At 40.0% G+C, this 19,594-nt stretch overlaps 1 protein-coding gene across 1 annotated transcript in view; it reads left to right on the top strand.

Annotated features, from left to right (window-relative positions):
• LOC124552397 (tubulin alpha-3 chain-like) overlaps window positions 1–3,712 on the top strand; it is a 216,377-nt gene extending 212,665 nt beyond the window's left edge. Inside the window, exon 10 of the mRNA XM_047126657.1 lies at window positions 3,270–3,712. Within this exon, the coding sequence (XP_046982613.1) occupies window positions 3,270–3,376 (107 nt within the window). The 3' untranslated portion in view covers window positions 3,377–3,712. The remainder of the gene's footprint in view (window positions 1–3,269) is intronic.
• Window positions 3,713–19,594: the final 15,882 nt, after the last annotated feature.

The following is a 19,594-nucleotide window of genomic DNA, read 5'->3' as shown; positions in this document are numbered from 1 at the left end:
CTATAGATAACTGCATCATCACGCTGAGGTTACTATTAATATTGCCCACTATATCACTGATAACATAGCCAGGCTCCCAACAATCTCCCCTGGGACACACTGAAAGTTATTTCTATATCTGATGACTCTCCATCTAAGTTAACATTATGTGTCATATCTACCAAAAATTACTTCATCCAGTCACAAACTTTGCTCAATAACCCACATGACAGTGTTTTAGACACGTAACATAAATGTGGTACTCAGTCTACTTCTTCTAGAAAACCAAGAAATACTGCAGATATTTGACTGCCTTCATCCAAGATTTCAGTATGTCGTGAGAAAAGTGCGAGTTGGGTTTCACCTGATTAACATTTTTTGAATCCATGCTGGCTGGAATGGAGGAGGTCATTCTATTTGAGATACCTCATTGTGTTTGAGCTCAGAATATGTTCTAAGAGTCTACAACAAATCAGTGTCAAGGATAATGGGTGTTAGTTTCGTAAATCACTTCTATACCCTTCTTGTAAAGAGGTGTGACCAATGTTTTTCCCCAACTGCTGGTCATGGTTTTTCGTTTGAGGGGTAGATGCTAGATTAGAGTTAAAAGACAGACCAACTCAGCCACAAATTCAGTAGAGAATCTGGCGGGATCTCAATGGTTCCAATGCTTTGTTCAATTTTAATGATTTCATGTGTTTCTCAACACCATTGACACCAGACAGTACTTCATTGAACATAAATTATCATCAGCCCAAGTCGAAATACACTGAATAGGGTGTTGATATAACCCTTATGTCATGAGGTGACTTTTTTGTAACGTATACTATGAGGTGTGGTCTCCGTGACCCCAATGCGTAAACTGAGACTAAGAGACTAAGCAATTTGCAAATTTTCATTTAAGTTATACAACATTTATTTTTATGATTATGTCACTGTTGTTTAAATACTCCTCATTGATTTTATTGCACTAAATGAAGCCGCCAATGTTTTACTTTCATGATAAAAAATTACATACTTTTATGTGGTTTTTAAATTAGTACACAAAAACAAATTGTTAGAGAACTGATGTTAACATTCTGAAAACTTATAGTATCTTAATAGCAGGTAAATTTTCACATAAACTAAAGCGCAAGGTTAAAAATGACACTTGATTGGACAAAAAGAAAGTCTGCAAAACTGATTTTCACTATCAGGATCTACATTTTCCTTTACCATCAATCAGAACACATTTTATGTTAACAAACACTTTAAATATGTTATTGGAGAAACAGGAAGGTGTCCAACACAATTGTCGTGAAGTTCTTCCCTTGATTGATCATAGTGTTTGCCAGTAGAATTATGATCCATGGCTGCTACACAATCGTCATCTTTTTCATCTGTTTCTTGATCTATATCATCGGTATGTCCCTCTACCCACTGACTAACAACTTCATCAAACTTAGGATTGTTGAAATTGACACACTCCTGCAAACAGATTTTGTGCTTTACTAAGAAAACAGGCATGTAGTTCACAAGGTACCCTCTAGGAGACCCCAGAATACATCAACAATATGTGTCAGAACAAGGCAATTTGAGGAGGGTATGTGAAGTAGTGAGGATATAAAATGTAGACTGGCAATGGCAAGGAAAGCGTTTCTGAAGAAGAGAAATTTGTTAACATCAAGTATAGATTTAAGTGTAAGGAAGTCGCTTCTGAAAGTATTTGTATGGAGTGTAGCCATGTATGGAAGTGAAACATGGACGATAAATAGTTTAGACAAGAAGAGAATAAAAGAATTCTGAAGATTAGATGTGTAGATCACATAACTAATGAGGAGGTATTAAATAGAATTGGGGTGAATAGGAGTTTGTGGCACAACTTGACAAGAAGAAGGGACCAGTTGGTAGGACATGTTCTGAGGCATCAAAGGATCACCAATTTAGTATTGGAGAGCAGCATGGAGGGTAAAAATCGTAGAGGGAGACCAAGAGATGAATACACTAAGCAGATTCAGAAGTATGTAGGTTGCAGTAGGTACTGGGAGATGAAGAGGCTTGCACAGGATAGAGTTGCATGAAGAGCTGCATCAAACCAATCACAGGACTGAAGACCACCACCACAACAACAACAACAACAACAACAGGTAAAGTATAGGAGCATATAGGAGCACTCTGCTAGAAGTTACCTCAGAGAGGAAGTTAAAAAATTCTCATGCTGTCTGGGGGACCTCACCTAGTGAGTTAAGGGTTAATTAGGGATCGTATTTGCTGTTTCTCTACATAATAAGAAAGAAATTATTCATGATACATGTCAATTAAGTTAACCTTAAGTCCAGATTTTTAAAAAAAAATCTAAAAGTTCACTAAGTTACCCACAAGTTCAAATGTAAACATCTAAAAGTTAACTGAGTTATTCTTAAGTGCAGATTTAAACATCTATAGGATGTACTATGCATCTTGGACAACTGAATCTCCAACAAGCTCTGAACAATGGTTCTACATCAGGTCCTCAGAAAACAGTTCAAATGGTTCAAATGTCTTTGAGCACTATGGGACTTAACTTCTCAGGTCATCAGTCCCCTAGAACTTAGAACTACTTAGACCTAACTAACCTAAGGACATCACACACATCCATGCCCAAGGCAAGATTCAAACCTTCGACCGTAGCAGTCACGCGGCTCCAGACTGTAGTGCCTAGAACCGCTCGGCCAACCTGGCCGGCTCAGAAAACAGTGAAGTCTCCATTTCACCATCTCTGTTTAAACACCTGCATAATCTGTGGCTTAATGGTTACCAAAGAAAATAAGTGTAGAACCAGAGAAGTTGAGATGTGTGGGTATGAAAGAACTGCACCTGTGATAAACAGAGAAAGCCAAAGAAACCATTCAATATGGCAACAACAAATCTTGAATGCCTTGAAGTATCATCAGAATACCTCATACCAACAGGCAGAAAGTGATTATCACACCGAACCTGATACATTCTAATATAGTTTACAGTAGGCAATTATCCAACTAAAATCTCAAGTTGCATTTTGATGATACTGGACAAAATTAAAGTGTATGTTGCACATGAGAATGTTTCACATGACTTTCATACGTTTTCACAACCAATTCATACAACAAAACTCTTTTTTTCCCAAGTCCACAAACGCTTTATTTTTTTTTTTCCTATGTCAATTCCTCAATTATTAATTTAATTTCTTAAACATACCTGAACATTCTGCTTCATAACGGGATCTTTAGAACACACTGGATGAAGCCCTTTTGCTGCATCAGAATAAATTACTCTTCTCTCTCAACTTACAGGTGAATTCTCTGAAGCCCGTGAAGACCTGGCAGCACTGGAGCTAGATTACCAGGAAGTGCAGGAGGATGCTGCATCAGAAACAGATGAGGACAAAGACGAATATTGACTCATCACAGTTTACTGCCAATACTACGATCTGGATACTGCAACCTTATCAAAAATCGTGTGCAAGATAGTGACATTCTGTCATCAGAAGCATTAAAACTGTCACATGAGTCATGCACCACGTCAGTGTCATGGACATAATTAATGAAGAAAAAGTGATGTAACATGTCTGTGAGATGTGAAATGACAGAACATTCTTTCTATTTATCATTCTGTCAGTATGATGGGGTGTTAGGTGCATTCTTTAGAATTTGAGACATTTTCCCTTTACTGCCTACATAAAGCAGATTCAAATTTTCAATAAGCTAATATTAACCATTTTAAATCAGTAAATAATAAGACCTGTCACATTTAAATATATAAAATATTTTTACTTTGTCTTAAAAAGTTATTATCTGTGTTACAAAAAATATATAACTATTACAAAAAGTATATTGTGTGTGTGACTTCTTCATGCAGTGGTTTTGTAAAGCAATAAAATATTTTCTGCCTGTCTGTGTGTATAACATCCTATCGTATTTTATTGGTCCTCCTATCTACGTAAGCAGCTTGAGCATCAGATGTTGGGCAAGTTCAGATCTACACGAATAAACATTTGTTTGATTTCTGCTTGCTTGCTTTAACTCTCTACAAACAGCTCAGTTGGGAACAATACCAGTTAAATGAGACCTGGAGAATTAGAGGATGTTTCTTCCTCAGTCATACTAAACATGTTCCTGACACACAACACTTACTAAGGAACTGTGCTAACTACTGCATCACCCCAGTATGTCTTCCTCTCCAATACATATTCCCATTCACACTTCATCCCATTGCTAGTACCCTTATAAACTTGCGTCAGTATTGCAGAGGCTCTCTGACAATGGAATAGCACCTTAGCAATGAGCGAAATGTGATTAATTCTGCCTGTACCTCAGGCCTCACCACTTTAATCATGATAATGATGTATACTGAAGCAATGAATTAATACTGACGTGAGTTTGGAAGGGGAATAGCAATGGGCTAAGGTGTGAATGGGAATTTAAATAAATGAAGAAGACATACTGGGTTAATCCATGCAGGCATACAGTGCCAGTGCGGCACAGCAGTTAGTACATCTGCCTAGTAAGCAGATCTGGGTTAGAATCCCAATGCTGGCACAAATTTTAATTCATCACTATCAGAGATAAAAGTAATACTCAGTATGAACCAGGAACATTAACTGTAAATGATTAACATATCACCCGTGCCTGAGGTACAGACAGAATTAATGCAGTTTTGCTCATTGCTAATATGCTGTTCCAATGCCAGAGAGCCTCTGCAATACTGCTGTGAATTTCAAAGGGGAATAGCAATGATCTGAGAAGTGAGTTGGAATTTGTATTGGGGAGGGAGATGTACTAGGGTTGTGCATGCAGCTGTGGTAACTGCAGTGCCATCTACCTGATAAGTAGGGGACTCAGATTCGAATCCGAGCATTGATACAAATTTTAATTCATTCCTTCAGCGTGCATCATTATCATAGAAGTAGAGATAAACTGACAATATAGCATAAAAGAAGTGCAATGAGAAGAATACAAGTCATGGTCTCAGCATCTAATTTCAGAACTAAGAATATGCTATAACATTGTGGATGATTATAAAGCATTTATCAAACTCATATACAAAGCGTCTTCCAAAACAATTTCAATGAAGAAAATACCAATGAAAACTCCAACCATTTTGGGAGGATGCAGAACATACAACAGCAATTCCAACAAGAAAAAATGCATTGAGAGAATATCATCCAAACTAGTAACTTGGTAAGTAACTTACAATATATTCAATTCAATTCAATTTTTATTATCACATAACATGCCTTATACAATCAAAGATTGTGACATAGGTGACTTGTCAGTTTTTACACTATATATAACAATACTAAAAATAGACAATAAACTAATAATATACATGGTGTAACATCTTCAAAGAGGTATTTTAATTACAATTATAATGCATTGTTACCATTCATGAAATCTTCTACATTATAGTAACATTTATCTTTCAGATATTTTTCCAGGTCTCTTTTGGTGCCTTTTATATTTGGGTCATCCATATCTTTCCATATTTTATTTACAAATTTCATGCCCATATAGTATGGGGTTATTTCATTTGATTTTAAACGGTGGGTAGGTAACATGTAGCTCGTTCTATGTCTTGTATCATATTGATGCAAGAAGAAGTTGCCCTCAAAAAGTTGTGGGTTTCTTTTCGTGAAAGTGAGAGTTTCATAGATGTATATGCTTGGAATGCTCATTAGATCCAGTTTTACAAATAAAGGTTTGCAGTGTTGCTTTGGTTTTACTCCCACCATTGCTCGAATGATTCTTTTTTGTAGTCTAAAAGCTCTAAGTAAATTTGTTTTTTCAGACCCCCAGAAAATTATACTATACCTAATGACTGAAACAAAATATGCATTATATACAGTTTTTCTTACAGCTAAATCAGTAATACTATACAAGATATTCATAATATATACAAGGCTATATAGTCGACCCAGTATGTTGTCCACATGGCAACTCCATAACAGGTTTTTATTGACTAACACGCCAAGGAATTTGACACAGTCTGCAGTCTCTAATTTTTTGTCCATATACCTTATTTCACTTATAGACTGTGCAGGTTGTTTTGTGGTAAAATGAACAATTTCTGTTTTTGTAATATTTAATGTCAAGTTATTGTTTTTGACCCATGCCTCCACTTCCCCAAGTGTTTGTTCAATATGACTAATTAGGTCTACCTCATTTTTACAACAGACTACAGCTGTTGAGTCATCTGCATAGAGGATAGTATCAGACTGGACCTGACATGGCATATCATTAATATAATATAGAAAAAGCAGTGGCCCTAATATTGAGCCTTGTGGAACACCTAATTGAGTGTTTTTCCAGCCAGAGAGAAATTTCTTGCCGTTGATGTTAATAAGTACTCTTTGTTTTCTGTTTGCCAAGTATGATGACATCCAGCTAAGAGATTTGCCTTGAAAACCATAGCGTGCCAATTTTTGGAGAAGCAGGTCATGATTTACTGTGTCGAAGGCTTTGGACAGGTCACAAAAGATGCCCGACACACACATTCTATCATCAAGACATCTGCTGACTTTTGTGACTAATTCATTTATTGCATGGATTGTGCTGCGGCCTTTTCTGAAACCATATTGATTGCCTAAGATAATGCTGTTAGATGAATTGTGATTTTCAATCTGATCACATGCAGCTCTTTCAAATATTTTTGAGAAAATTGGTAACAGTGAGATTGGCCTATAGTTGCCCAATTCATCTTGTTTGCCTTTTTTGTGTATGGGCCGAACTTCTGCATATTTTAATCGATCTGGAAAACATCCCTCATCAAATGATTGGTTGATTATGAAAGAGAGTGGATATGCAATACTGTGACGGACTATTTTTATTATTTCAGTGGGGACCTCATCCCACCCCGCAGATTTTGAATTTTTTAGGGACATTATGATTTTGATGACATCTGAGATGGAAACATGAGAAAACTTAAAACATGTGCAATTGCTATCTGTCATATTGGGCTTTGTATTTGGTGGTGAACATTCACCAAATTTGTTACAGTTTATGAAAAAGTCATTGAATGATTCACAAATGACACTGGGTTCTGTAACAGCTCTACCATTTATCACTATTTTAGAAGGGCATTTTCTCTCTGCCTCACTGCCAACTTCACTTCTTATAACAGACCAAACAGCTTTTGATTTGTTTTTTGCATTTGAAATGAAGCCATTATTTGCAGTACGTTTTGCTAGTTTAACTATTTTGTCAAATTTTTTTTTGTATGTGCTTACATACTTGAAAATATACCCAAGAATTCAGTTAAAAAGTTATTGTAATTGTCACTTGTGGAAGTGTGTTTGCTGACTGTCCACTTGGTTTGGCTTAGTTTTTTGCAAAATACTTCCACATTTTCTTGACAAATTCCTACATCTTTTTGTTGGGCAGACTGAATTTTGCTTCGGTAGTGAAACAAATAGTGCTTTATGGTCTGATACTCCTAAATCTAGAAGAAATTTTTCTTTTACATAATAATTATAACTACTTACAATATTGTCAATACATGTTGCAAAGCTTGCTGTAATTCTTGTATACTGATCGAAATTGAGATTTAGCCCATTTGTGGCTACCAGGTTCTTTAAGTGTGAAGAAAATTTGTCATCAGTCCTTACATCTATGTTGAAGTCAGCACATATAACCACTTTCTTGTACAGTTTCTCACATTTTAATTTATGTAGCAATGTATCAAACTTATCTAAAAATACAGAGCTTATATGGTACCCAGGGGTGTGATATATGCTGATGATTAGTGTGTTATACTCTTTAAGTTCTATACAACAACTTTCAAATGTGCCTTCTTCATTCAGATGGCTAAAATTCTGTCTGATATCATAGTCTACCGTGGAATGAACTAATATGCAAGAACCTCCATACACATTGGTCCTACAAAAGCTGGTAGCCAGTTTATAACCTGTAAGTTTATTTAGGAGACTGATATTTTCAGATTTTAGCCAATGTTCATTAAGGCATATTACTTTCACAGATTGTTTCACACTTTCTAGCAAAATTTCTATATCATAAAGCTTCCTGATCATTCTTTCAGACAGACCTCTTATGTGCAAGTGCATAACGAAATTACTACTGCATATATTATTAGGTAGAGGGTCTTTAAAACTAATTTGACTATAAAGTAACGGAACGTCCACCTGAGTGTTGACTACTTGTTCTGGATTCGTTGTATTGGGCCAAATTCGGATAGAACTGGCCCCCTTCATCAGTTTCCCTGTGTGTGAGCATCTGGATGACGAGTAGGTACAGTTTTCTTGACGATAATTTCAGTCTTTGCTGTATGTTCTGAGGCTGGTTCTGGCACCTTCTCATCTTCTGGACGTGATGTTCCTGTTTGAGCTGGCGCTGTGGCTGCGATTTTGAAATTGTTTTCTCGTTTATCCATTTCCTTGGTCGGAACTGGTTGCACAGCAATTGGTTTTCTTGCAACGTCGTCGTCTTTTTGTATTAATTTCGCTAGCATTTTGCCAACGTATGACTTGCCAGCGTTATTATAATGTAGTCCATGTTTCGTAAACAAATCTCTTGCATCTGGAAGATCAAGAAATGTTACATTTTGTTGGGACTTGCATATTTTGTAGAATTGTCTGTTTACTTTTGCAAGCTCCAGATTTACGATGGAATTGTCTTGCAGGTCGTATCTGTGAGGCAAACTAGTAACTATGATGAAACTTCCTGGCAGATTAAAACTGTGTGCCCGACTGAGACTCGAACTCGGGACCTTTGCCTTTCGCGGGCAAGTGCTCTACCAAGAGCACTTGGCCGCGAAAGGCAAAGGTCCCGAGTTCGAGTCTCGGTCGGGCACACAGTTTTAATCTGCCAGGAAGTTTCATATCAGCGCACACTCCGCTGCAGAGTGAAAATCTCATTCTAGTAACTATGATGTTCGGAACTTTCAGATCAAGTAATGTAGTTTTTAAACACTGGGTCACATGTTTACTCTCATTTCTGTATACATCATTACTTCCACCCATTGATTACGACGGCATCATTCTTAGATAGCTCATTAAGTGAGTTGCTGCTCTTAATTATCTCAGTCAAAGGTGCACTGGGTTTCGTCATACCTGTTGCCGTGAATAACGTACTGTACTCATTTATTTTTTCGGCAATTTTCTTGGCGTGGCTATCACCAAGTACAACAACTCGTCGTTTGATGTTTACTGGTTTATTTTTCGTATTAGATGTTTTCTTGGCTGCGCACTCGATTGGAAGTTTCGTCACTGGTTTTTGTTCGTCATTGTTCTTTGTCTTATCACAGTCTTCGTCTAGTGTTGTGAATTTATTTGCTAGCGGTATCGCCGGAACTGTGCTCACTGTCTGTTTGTTTGTTTTTTCGGCAAACGCCACGTTTTTTGCGCAGAGCGACGGTTGACAACACTGTCTTGTGCTAGACGATGATTTCGCTCTATCTCTTTGTATTTCGTTTCCAGTTCTTGATATTTCTGCCGAAGTTCTTCATATTTCATATTTATAGTCATTAAATCCTCTGTAAGCACACTTATTATTTTTTCTTTTGATTTTATCGTGTCCATTACCTCGTTTTTCGTGACACTCACAACGCACTGACGGCATGTCCAGTCATGTTCGTCTTTTATATATTTTAGATTCACTTTAACACATTTGTCGTGATACCACGACCTGCACTGGATGCATAGGATACCTCTATTTACCTTTTTTACGCATATTTTACACACGTCACTATCACTTTTTAAGGAAACTGAGACATCGTTACAGAACAAAGTTTCATTCGGCGCCATCTTGACAGATTCCTGATTGAAGCACATTTTAAAGAAACAGGAGACACAGAGCTAGACAGCATTTTTCAACAAATTCCATAAAAATACTAATGTCACAAATATATGGAGATGTGTTAAGGCTATTCAGCACAGGAACCAATAAAATATCAAATTCAAAAGTATGGATTAATCAGTTGCAGACAGAATAGTAGGTCTCTCAACAAGTAGTGGTGTAACCTTTGAGTGCAGCGGGAGAAATATCAAATCATTTCCTATGCTCATCATTTATGAAGGAAGAACTGTTGATTGCCTTAATCCACTAAGCGAAGACAACAACAGGAGTGGACAACATGTATCATGCAACACTGGGGAATTTATCAGAACCCACAAAAGGGATGCTGTTGGATATCTACAACTCAGTATGGTTATACAAATAATTTCTACAGACTATAGCACTATTATCTTGGAACAAATAATTAAAAATCATCTTGAATAGTGACTCAAAACTAATAATGTACTACCAGATTATCAAATTGGTAACATTTCTCTGTTAGATAATTTGACACAATTCACTTTTGACATACAAAGTCCATTTGAGAAAAGACAGTATGTTATATTCATGTTTGTGAGTACTGAAGGGGCATACAATAATGTTATCATTCCCTTAAAGAAAAGAAAACTGTGGGCTCAAGGAATGCCTCTATGGGCTTTCACTAGGATTGAAATTTAGCCATATTCTATTTAATGTTTACACAGTATGTGATGTCACTGTTAAATATTAAATAATTTTTAAAAAAATTTTTTTAACTTTGCTTTAGGATATTGGTATGCTGAAAGATCGATATTAGGTGTTACAGAGACATGTAAAAGAAGTCAGCAAATGAATGTGTAAAAAGTGTTATGTTTGCATGCAAAGCTCTTTCACATAAATAATTACTTCATACCCAATTCTTAATTAACGATAAGGAAAATGTTATTGCCATTCAATGAAAAAATTGTAATAACTGTAACCACCTCAGGGCCAATTTTCATGGTTAATATGTTAAACAAGTGCACAGAATAAGATGAGGGGAAGTACAAAGGGTTTTATGTGACCAGTTGTGGAGGTGACCTTGGCGAGACGAGTACCAAGGGAAAAGACGGTGGAAAGAAAGGCAGTTGCTTGGGAGCCTTCACAGCGTGTGTATCAGGTTGTGATAGGTCAACTATAGTGAGGCTTATATGGTGCTAAAGTTGTGAAAAAAGTGCAACCAATTATTTGGATGGCAGCGGCTTTTGTGCCCCAAAGTCGTCTACAGTATTTATCAAATCGGAAAGCAAAATTATCAGAATAATTTTATGATGGAATTTGGCAGACGCTCCGAGATGGCTGCTGCTTGTGACGTGGCTATCAATGAGGAAGTCCATCACTGGGGACATGAAGAGCCAACCGAAATTGTTGTACCAACAGTACTATGAGCCTTTCAGCACACAGCTCAAGGCAAGCACTAATTTTATAGATATGTTTGTTTGATCTCAGAACATGTAAAGGGTTACATTCAACTTACTTTGAAATGAAAAAATAGAAGATGTGCAAACTTATTCTCCGAAAATTTCTGCCCCAGTCTTGTTTCCTGGTCATGTTTGTTGTGTAATGATGGTTTGAAAGTTAAATTGCTTGTTTGTTTAATAATTGAGCAAAAGGTACAATAGGTAAATTCACTATTATTACAAACTGCTTCATAATGGAGAGAGGGAGACATTCAATCTAAGAAATTGCTTTGGTTTATAACACCATCTTTAAATGTGGTCACTTTGTTCAAAGAAATAAACTAGAGTCCACTGAATAACATTAATGTTGCTACAAATTTAAATTTGCTTTGCTTGCTAATTCATGATTTATGTAACAAGTAATAAACAGAAAAACATTTAAAGATTTCAAGATTCCTCCTTCAGAGCTGGTGACCAAAAATAAAATTTTAGGAATAGTTTTTCTTACAGTGGGCTGTGGTGTGCTACTGCGGTGTGGCTGGATCTTATAGCAGGTAGGTCAGACATTGTACAATCCTGTGTGCCCCACCGAATTTGTGCATCAAGTCCCTTCGTGCGCATTGTGCTTTGGGTAGAAGCTGACGTTAAATGATCACCTTGCAGTGTAAAGTCCATTAGGTTATGCCTGTCATAGGTTTTGTTGAACATAGAAAGTTTATTAACAATATTTGCAGTAATATTTTTCAGTGCAAAGTTTACGTTAGCGAGGGTGAGTGAACGGCTGTATTGTGGCTTGAGAAAAGCAGAGGAATGCGGCCATGGGGACATCATTAAGATTTTTTGTGCCAGTGTCTGCTTGGCATCAGAGGAGGGATGACTGCTACCCACTTCCAAAGGGTGTTCGCTTTCGTCCAGATGGCTGGTGCAGAACTTTCACTCAGCAGCAAATGATTAACGTTATTATGTGCACTGAAAACGTATTTATTTAAACAAAATTAGTAGAAAGAAAGATGTAAGGAAAGATGTATGTAGTTAACAGTTTTTTTTTTTTTTTTTTCAACTACATTTCGTAAAGACAGTATGATTCTGCACAATTTCGTACGAGAATTATTTAGTACTACAAATCGGTCACACGTGGAATCGGCAGGTTCGGTCACAAGCAGATATCGAAACCAAGCTCCCAAGGGCTGTTAAAGTATTACAGCCAGCCAGAGTGGCCGAGCAGTTCTAGGCGCTACAGTCTGGAACCGCACGACCGCTACAGTTGCAGGTTCGAATCCTGCCTTAGGCATGGATGTGTGTGATGTCCTTAGGTTAGTTAGGTTTAAGTAGTTCTAAGTTCTAGGGGACTGATGACCTCAGAAGTTAAGTCCCATAGTGCTCAGAGCCATTTGAACCATTTGAACCAAAGTATGACAATATGCTGATGATATATGTATATCTACCTCTGATACTAATGCTGGCCTTGAAGCAACAAATGGAGTAATGGGTGCAGCAACATCCCAGTTGAAATCTTTGTTGGCATCTAAAGGCCTCAACTCTCACTCCTTAAGCTGACTATGGTTAACTTTGGCAGGTGAAGGATTCCACAGGAACTAACACACATAAGATTAACTAATCAGTTTTTCCCAGTGAAGAGTCAAACTAAATTCCTAGGAATTACAATAGATTCACTTCTATCATGGTCAAGACATTTTGCATAGCACGTAGAGAAGATCCACCTTCATCTCAAGATGTTGCGATCACTTACAAGAGTATGAAAAACAAAAACAAAAAGAACTCCAGTTTACCCGCATCAGGAGAGGGAAGCTTCCAAGGAAAATGCATATCTCAGAAAGAAAATAAAATTCATGTGTATCATAGACATACTAACATTAAATACAATGAAGTGGTCAATGATGTACTGAAAACCCTGCTGAAAATGATGCTTTTAAAAACATCTTACTTCTCATCAGACCTGAAGACTACATCAAAAATGTTCAAATGTGTGTGAAATCTTATTGGACTGAACAGCTAAGGTCATCAGTCCCTAAGCTTACACACTACTTAACCTAAATTAGCCTAAGGACAAACACACACACCCATGCCTGTGGGAGGACTCGAACCTCCGCCGGGAGTAGCCGCACAGTCCATGACTGCAGTGCCTTAGTCCGCTCGGCTAATCCCATGCGGCAAGACCACATTATATAGATGAGTAAGACATCAATGGCAAGAACTCAAACATCAATACAAATCAAAAGGAATATTATGGTCAAATACAGCCACAAATTCCCTCCAAGCTCTGGGTCCTTACAGTTAAGTTGAATAAAATATGAAAAGTTCCGCAATTCACAAGAGATTTAATCATGGATCATTCCCTAGCCACTTTCACTGAATAGATGTTCAATATGACCTAGTGTGGAGCACCAGTTATGGGCAGTGAGTGAAGAGACCTAATTATTCTTTGACTAACCAGCAGGTTGGTGTTAAAGCATTTATTTTTTATGAGTTTGTTCTTAAGTTAGTTCTCTGTTTATTGATTGTCAGGTGATAATTTGGTGTTGTAATCAGTGAAATAAATAGTTATTGCACAGTATTCTGTGAGTGTCTGGTTTTTAGACTATACTGTGAGCAATACCTATAAAATTGTGACCCTGACAGCACAAAAGAAAATAGCAAGTTCAAGCACGGTCAGAGTGAGTCTACGATTTTTCATTACGATGATGGCCAGGACTAGATGGGAACACCAACAATGCAAACACAAGAGCTATAGTTCCTACTGGAAGAACCTGTACTTTGATTTGCTATGTAAGAGCTCGCATTTACACAGAACAACTCACAAATGATTACCAGTATACAAAGTTTGCAGTGGCAGTTAACAGCCTAGACTCTTGAGAAACAGTATTAGACATCATTTTGAAGCCTCCTACACATGATCGATGTCAACATTTCAGAGATATGATGATCCGCAGCATGGGCAAATCTTTAGTATAACAGGTGGAACAATTCCTATGTAACAAAAGTATGACGGGAGGCCTTCTGAATCCTGGACACATCTCTAGAGCACTATGGGTGACGATCAATGTCAGATGATATGCTTGAGCATGTGTGCCTCATACCACTGCCACTGTCAGTGAAAACAGTAGTAGTCACCTATGGGAAGGACAACATTTGCTCTGTTCTGTAAGTTGCTCACAAAATACACACAGCAGTGAGGCAAGCGAGTGTCTCAGCAATAACACAAGCAACTGACAGCTGCAGCACAGCAGAAACACGGTTATACAATGGGAACTGAGGAAGTCTGTTGATGAGCAACCTTCCAGTGTAAAGCTCCAGTTGGCTGCAATGCAAAAACAATTATTGGCTGTGGAATCAAACCAATGAGACAAAGCAAAGGCCAGAGCAGTGAGATGGTAGAGTATGTAGGTAACACAAAAGCTTCAGTGTGAGTGCCTGCATATTCCCAAACAGCCCCTGCAGCCTGCAGTAAGCGCAGCAGGCTGCATATCTTCTCAAAAGTTCCAGAATGGATACGAAGGGATGGACATTTTGTCTGCAGACAGGAATTGGGGTGTGATAGAAAATGGCCAGGAAGCAACCTCAAGATCAGCCCAGTTAATCAAGACAATCCTTCCATGCATATGCAGACATTCTCACAAGCCTGCCTGTTTGCAATGTCATGCCATTTGTAAGCGACAGACAGAAAGGCAAATCGATGTTACCTGGTTGACTCATGCTCAGACGTTAGTGCATTGCCATTAAATTGGAAAAAGATGGTAGATGCAGATCTCCACCTAACTTCCACTAACTTATGGTGAACAGGAAGTGACATTGGACTTTCAGCAAGGTTTTTAAATGGAGTTTCAGACTGGCTGATGTGCACGAGCCAATTATAGGTGCAAAGTTCTTCCACTACCACAGACTGTGGTTACAGCCGAGCACAATACAAGATAGTTGGGGAAATAAGGTGGTAATGGGCACAATAGGAAGGAGAAGTACAAGCAAAATAGTCACTTTACCTGATGATTTACTTAAACTTGAAACAGGGTAAAACGTACTGCATTCCACAGTATGTTTCTTCAAGACTAATGCAGGCCAATCAGTCTCCTGACATCTGAGAACACTAGGACCCACCCAGTTCACAGAGGCAAAAGCAGAATTTGGCAAGATGTAGCAGGTTGGCATTGTAAGAAGATCGGATAGCCTGTGAACATTGCCACTGGACCTGAAACAGCACATGGAGGCCCAAAGGGTTTATTGGGCTCTGAATGCACGAACAGCATCTAACTGCTATCCTGTACCTAAATTGGCTGATTTTATGAACATTTTAGCTGGGACTACAATCTTCAGTGTGATAAACTGTAAGAAGGCATGCAATCAGATTCTGGTAGCTGAAGAGGATGTTCCAAAGATGGATGTGATCATGCTTTTTGGGCTATGAACACCTTCACATGCCATTCAGATTGAAAAATGCAGCCAGAACTGGCAGAGATGTGTAGATGGAGTGTTGAGGGGCCTGGATTTCTGCTTCATATGTCTGGATGATATTTTGATATTTTCACAGAAAGATGAGTTACATAATGAGCACTGAAGCAGTACTTTACAGCATAAAGAAATCTGGGTTTGTGGTGAATGAAGCAAAGTATGTTCTCTGCCTGTGCAAAGTGTTGTTCATCATCACATAGTATCAGCAGCTGGTATCTGTCCACTCAAGGAGAAAGTGGAGGCTTTACAGAACATTCCCAGGCTGACAGTTTATCAGCATTTATGAAGATTTCTTGTGATCATCAACTTCTATAGTCACCATTTACTGGGGACAGCAGAGATGGAGACACCACTGACAGAGGAAATAGCGGGTACCAATACACTCGGCAGGCAACCTGTACAGTGGACACTGAGCATGCAGCAGGCTTTCAAAAAGGTAAGGGCTAGTTTACAAGGAGCAGTACTATTGTCTCTTTCAGTTCATAATCTGTATTGGCTACTGTCATAGATGACCCATCAAATAAAGTGCAACCACACAAAACAGTACTTCGTGCAGTGAACTTGTCTACCCTACAGTGTTCGGGTTCCACTTTGTATACAGTGAAACTTTCGCCCGAGTGCAAGCTGTAGTGGACGTTTCTAGTGTCAACAATTGAAGAACCAATTCTCGGAATTGATTTCCTCAAGCACTATCAGTTGTCACTAGATTTTGTGCAAAATACTGTGTTTTACCCCTCCCTTAACAAACATATTCCTTTCGCTTAGCCGAGTGACAGTTCGGCTAACACCAAACGTGTGTGCTGTGCTAAGAAGTGTTTAAACCTATCTTTGAAGCTGCAATCTTGGACAGACAAGTGGCTAGTGGAGTGCGCCAAGTCTTTGAAGTTGCGGATGGAACGTATGGAAATGCTGCTGCATCTCCGCGACATACACAATGAGTTGGCCTCCACACAATAACACCTTGCGGCATTACAAGCAGATGACTCGTCGGCTACAGACAAGGTCAGTCCGTGCCAATCTGTTGTTCCCGTGCCCACGCACGTTAACGACAATGTTGTGAACTCTGTAAACTGTGTCAGCATCCTTTTGTAATGATAGGGTATGCCCCAGTGCTCATGCTCCTTGCGTTCCGAATGGAAAATTAACTTGCCAAGCTTGTGGCAATGAACTACGGCCAGCTGCTGTCCGGCCACGCCCACTCGTGCCTACAGCGCTCATAGCAGCACGGCCTGCTACCAAGAACCAGTGTACCAACCTCGCCCATGTTAACACGTGTGCGGCCTTTACGCAGCCTACGAGCGGGTGGCACACCTGTACTTCCGTGCCCTCAGCGCCACAGCTTGGCCTGTCCGCCACTGCCTGCTCCGCTTCACGGACATCTGACTATCGTGCCGTGCCACGTATTGCAGTAGTCACTAACGGCACAGTTCATCGGTTACGTCTAACCGATGGGCCGCCCATATCGCAACGTCCACGCCGCCTCAAGCCGGAATTTATGAAAATTGCAAAAGAACAATTGGACGGTCTGTTACAAAAGGGAATAATTGAACCTTCTTCCGGTTGCTGGGCTAGTCCTATCCTGTTTGACCAAAAGAAAGACGGTACTTGGCGTATGGTCGGAGACTATAGGCGTTTAAATGCCCGCACCATCATTGATAAATATCCGGTCCCACACATCGCAGACTTCAATCATGCGCTCGCAGGTGCAAAGTACTTCTCTGTTTTGGACTGTAAGCACGCATTTCATCAGATTCCTATGGCTCCGGAGAACATTGAAAAGACTACCATAACCACTCCCTTCGGGCTGTTCAAATACAAATTTATGCCGTTTGGGTTGAAAAATGCACCCCAAACGTGGCAGCGTTTCATCAATCAAACTTTATCCCACCTAGACTTTTGTTTCGTATATATGGACGACATATTGGTTTTTGCTTCTACTTTAGAACAGAGTGAGGAGCGTGTTCAAGTTGTGACAGATATTTTAGCAGCCGCTGGTATTGAACTGAACAATAAAAAGACTCAATTGCACCAGTCATCCATCACATTCCTAAGTTATGTTGTGTCATCGGACGGTCTGACACCACCGCAGGACAAGATCAAGCCTGTTCTCGAGATGCCACGCCCCCAGACCTACAGGGAATTACGCAGGTTCATCGGAACAGTTAATTATTACCGGAAACATTTGCCAGCCGCTTCTGCGGTGCAGGCTCCTCTCACAGATGCTCTCGCTGGTCCACAAACTTCTGGCACCCGCCAGGTACCATGGACACCAGACATGGACAAGGCATTTAATGAACTCAAACAGCTGTTGGCCTCCACTGTCACTATTGCTCACCCACGGGCGGACGCCACAATGTTTATCACTACTGACGCTAGTGACAATGCCATCGGCGCAGTACTGAGTCAGACATACAACGATCTTACGACCCCCCTGCAGTTTTTCTCAAAAAAGCTAAACAACGCGCAGAAGAAATACTTAGCATTCAACAGAGAACTACTTGCAGTTTACGAGGCCATAAGACACTTCAGAACTGATGTTGAGGGACGAGATTTCTATGTGCTCACTGATCACAAGCCGTTGGTTCCTGCCATAAAAAATCCTGCGGCTGATCCGCCCCCACGACGCTTTCGTCACATCGATTACACCTTGCAATTTACAAATGACATTCGCCACATCCGAGGAGCGGACAATGTGGTCGCTGATTTTCTCTCATGTGTTGGTGCTGTCACAACCTTAATTGACTTAACGGACCTATCTCGGTTGCAATCGGCAGACCCTGATACCATGCAGTTAATTTCAGACCACAGCTCCTCTCTCCATCCGGTACGCTCTACTTTCCCTGGCATATCTGACTTAGTGTGGTGTGATGAATCGACTGGTATGTTGCAGCCATTCATTCCTAAGCCCCTTCAACGCCAGGTCTTTGACAAACTACACACATTAGCACACCCCAGTGTCAAAGCCTCCACCCGTCTGGTAGCTGAATGGTTTGTCTGGAGAAACATGCACCATGACTGTCAGTCTTGGGCAAGGGCAGGCATGGTGTGTCAACAGAACAAAGTTTCCAGGCACACTTCTCCACCCCTTGGCTGTTTTGCCCAACCTCTAGGCCGGTTTCACCATGTTCATGTCAACCTCGTAGGCCCTTTGCCCCCCTCCGAGGGTTTCCGTTACTTGTTTACAGCTATTGACAGGATGACTCGGTGGGCTGAGGCGGTGCCTATTCCGAACATTACCTCTGAGACAGTAAGTCGAGCATCCTTAGATTCGTGGATCTCTAGATTTGGCTCACCTGTTTACCCCACCACTGACCAGGGGCGACAATTCGAGTCTTCAGTTATCTCTGACTTATGTAAAATGTGTGGTATTGTCAAAATTCATACTTCTGCATACCACCCCCAAAGCAATGGGCATGTCGAGCGATGGCATCGCACCCTGAAGTCTGCCCGGCGTTGCCATGACTCACTATGGACAGAGGCACTGCCCTTTGTGCTTCTTGGCCTTCGTGCGACTTTCAAGGAAGACCTCAAGGGGTCCGTAGCCGAGTTTGTATATGGCCAACCTCTGGTTTTGCCTGGAGAATTAGTCACTCCGACCCCACTTCCACGGCCCTCTGAACTCCCTTCACTTCTCGAGCGGGCGCACTTGTACTGCAGCAAAATTCAGCCGCCACCTCCGGCTGCTCATACACCTCCGCGCGTGTACGTACCGCGCATGCTAGACTCTTGTGAGTACGTGTTTCTCAGAGACGACTCAGTCAAAGCCCCGCTTCAGTGGCCCTACTCAGGTCCTTACAAGGTCGTCAAACGCTCTGAGAATAACATGGATCTCCTCATAAAAGACTCTGTAACCACGGTCTCACTCAACCGAGTGAAACCAGCTTCCATTGAGCCTCAGGTGAACCTCCCTGATTCTGCCCCTATTTCTCCCACTCCTGCTTCGAGCGG

Source organism: Schistocerca americana, chromosome 10, assembly GCF_021461395.2.
Source record: "Schistocerca americana isolate TAMUIC-IGC-003095 chromosome 10, iqSchAmer2.1, whole genome shotgun sequence".
NCBI classification, from domain to species: domain Eukaryota; kingdom Metazoa; phylum Arthropoda; class Insecta; order Orthoptera; family Acrididae; genus Schistocerca; species Schistocerca americana.
Note: the sequence above shows the minus strand (reverse complement) of the source record. Positions and strands in the feature narration are given on the sequence as shown.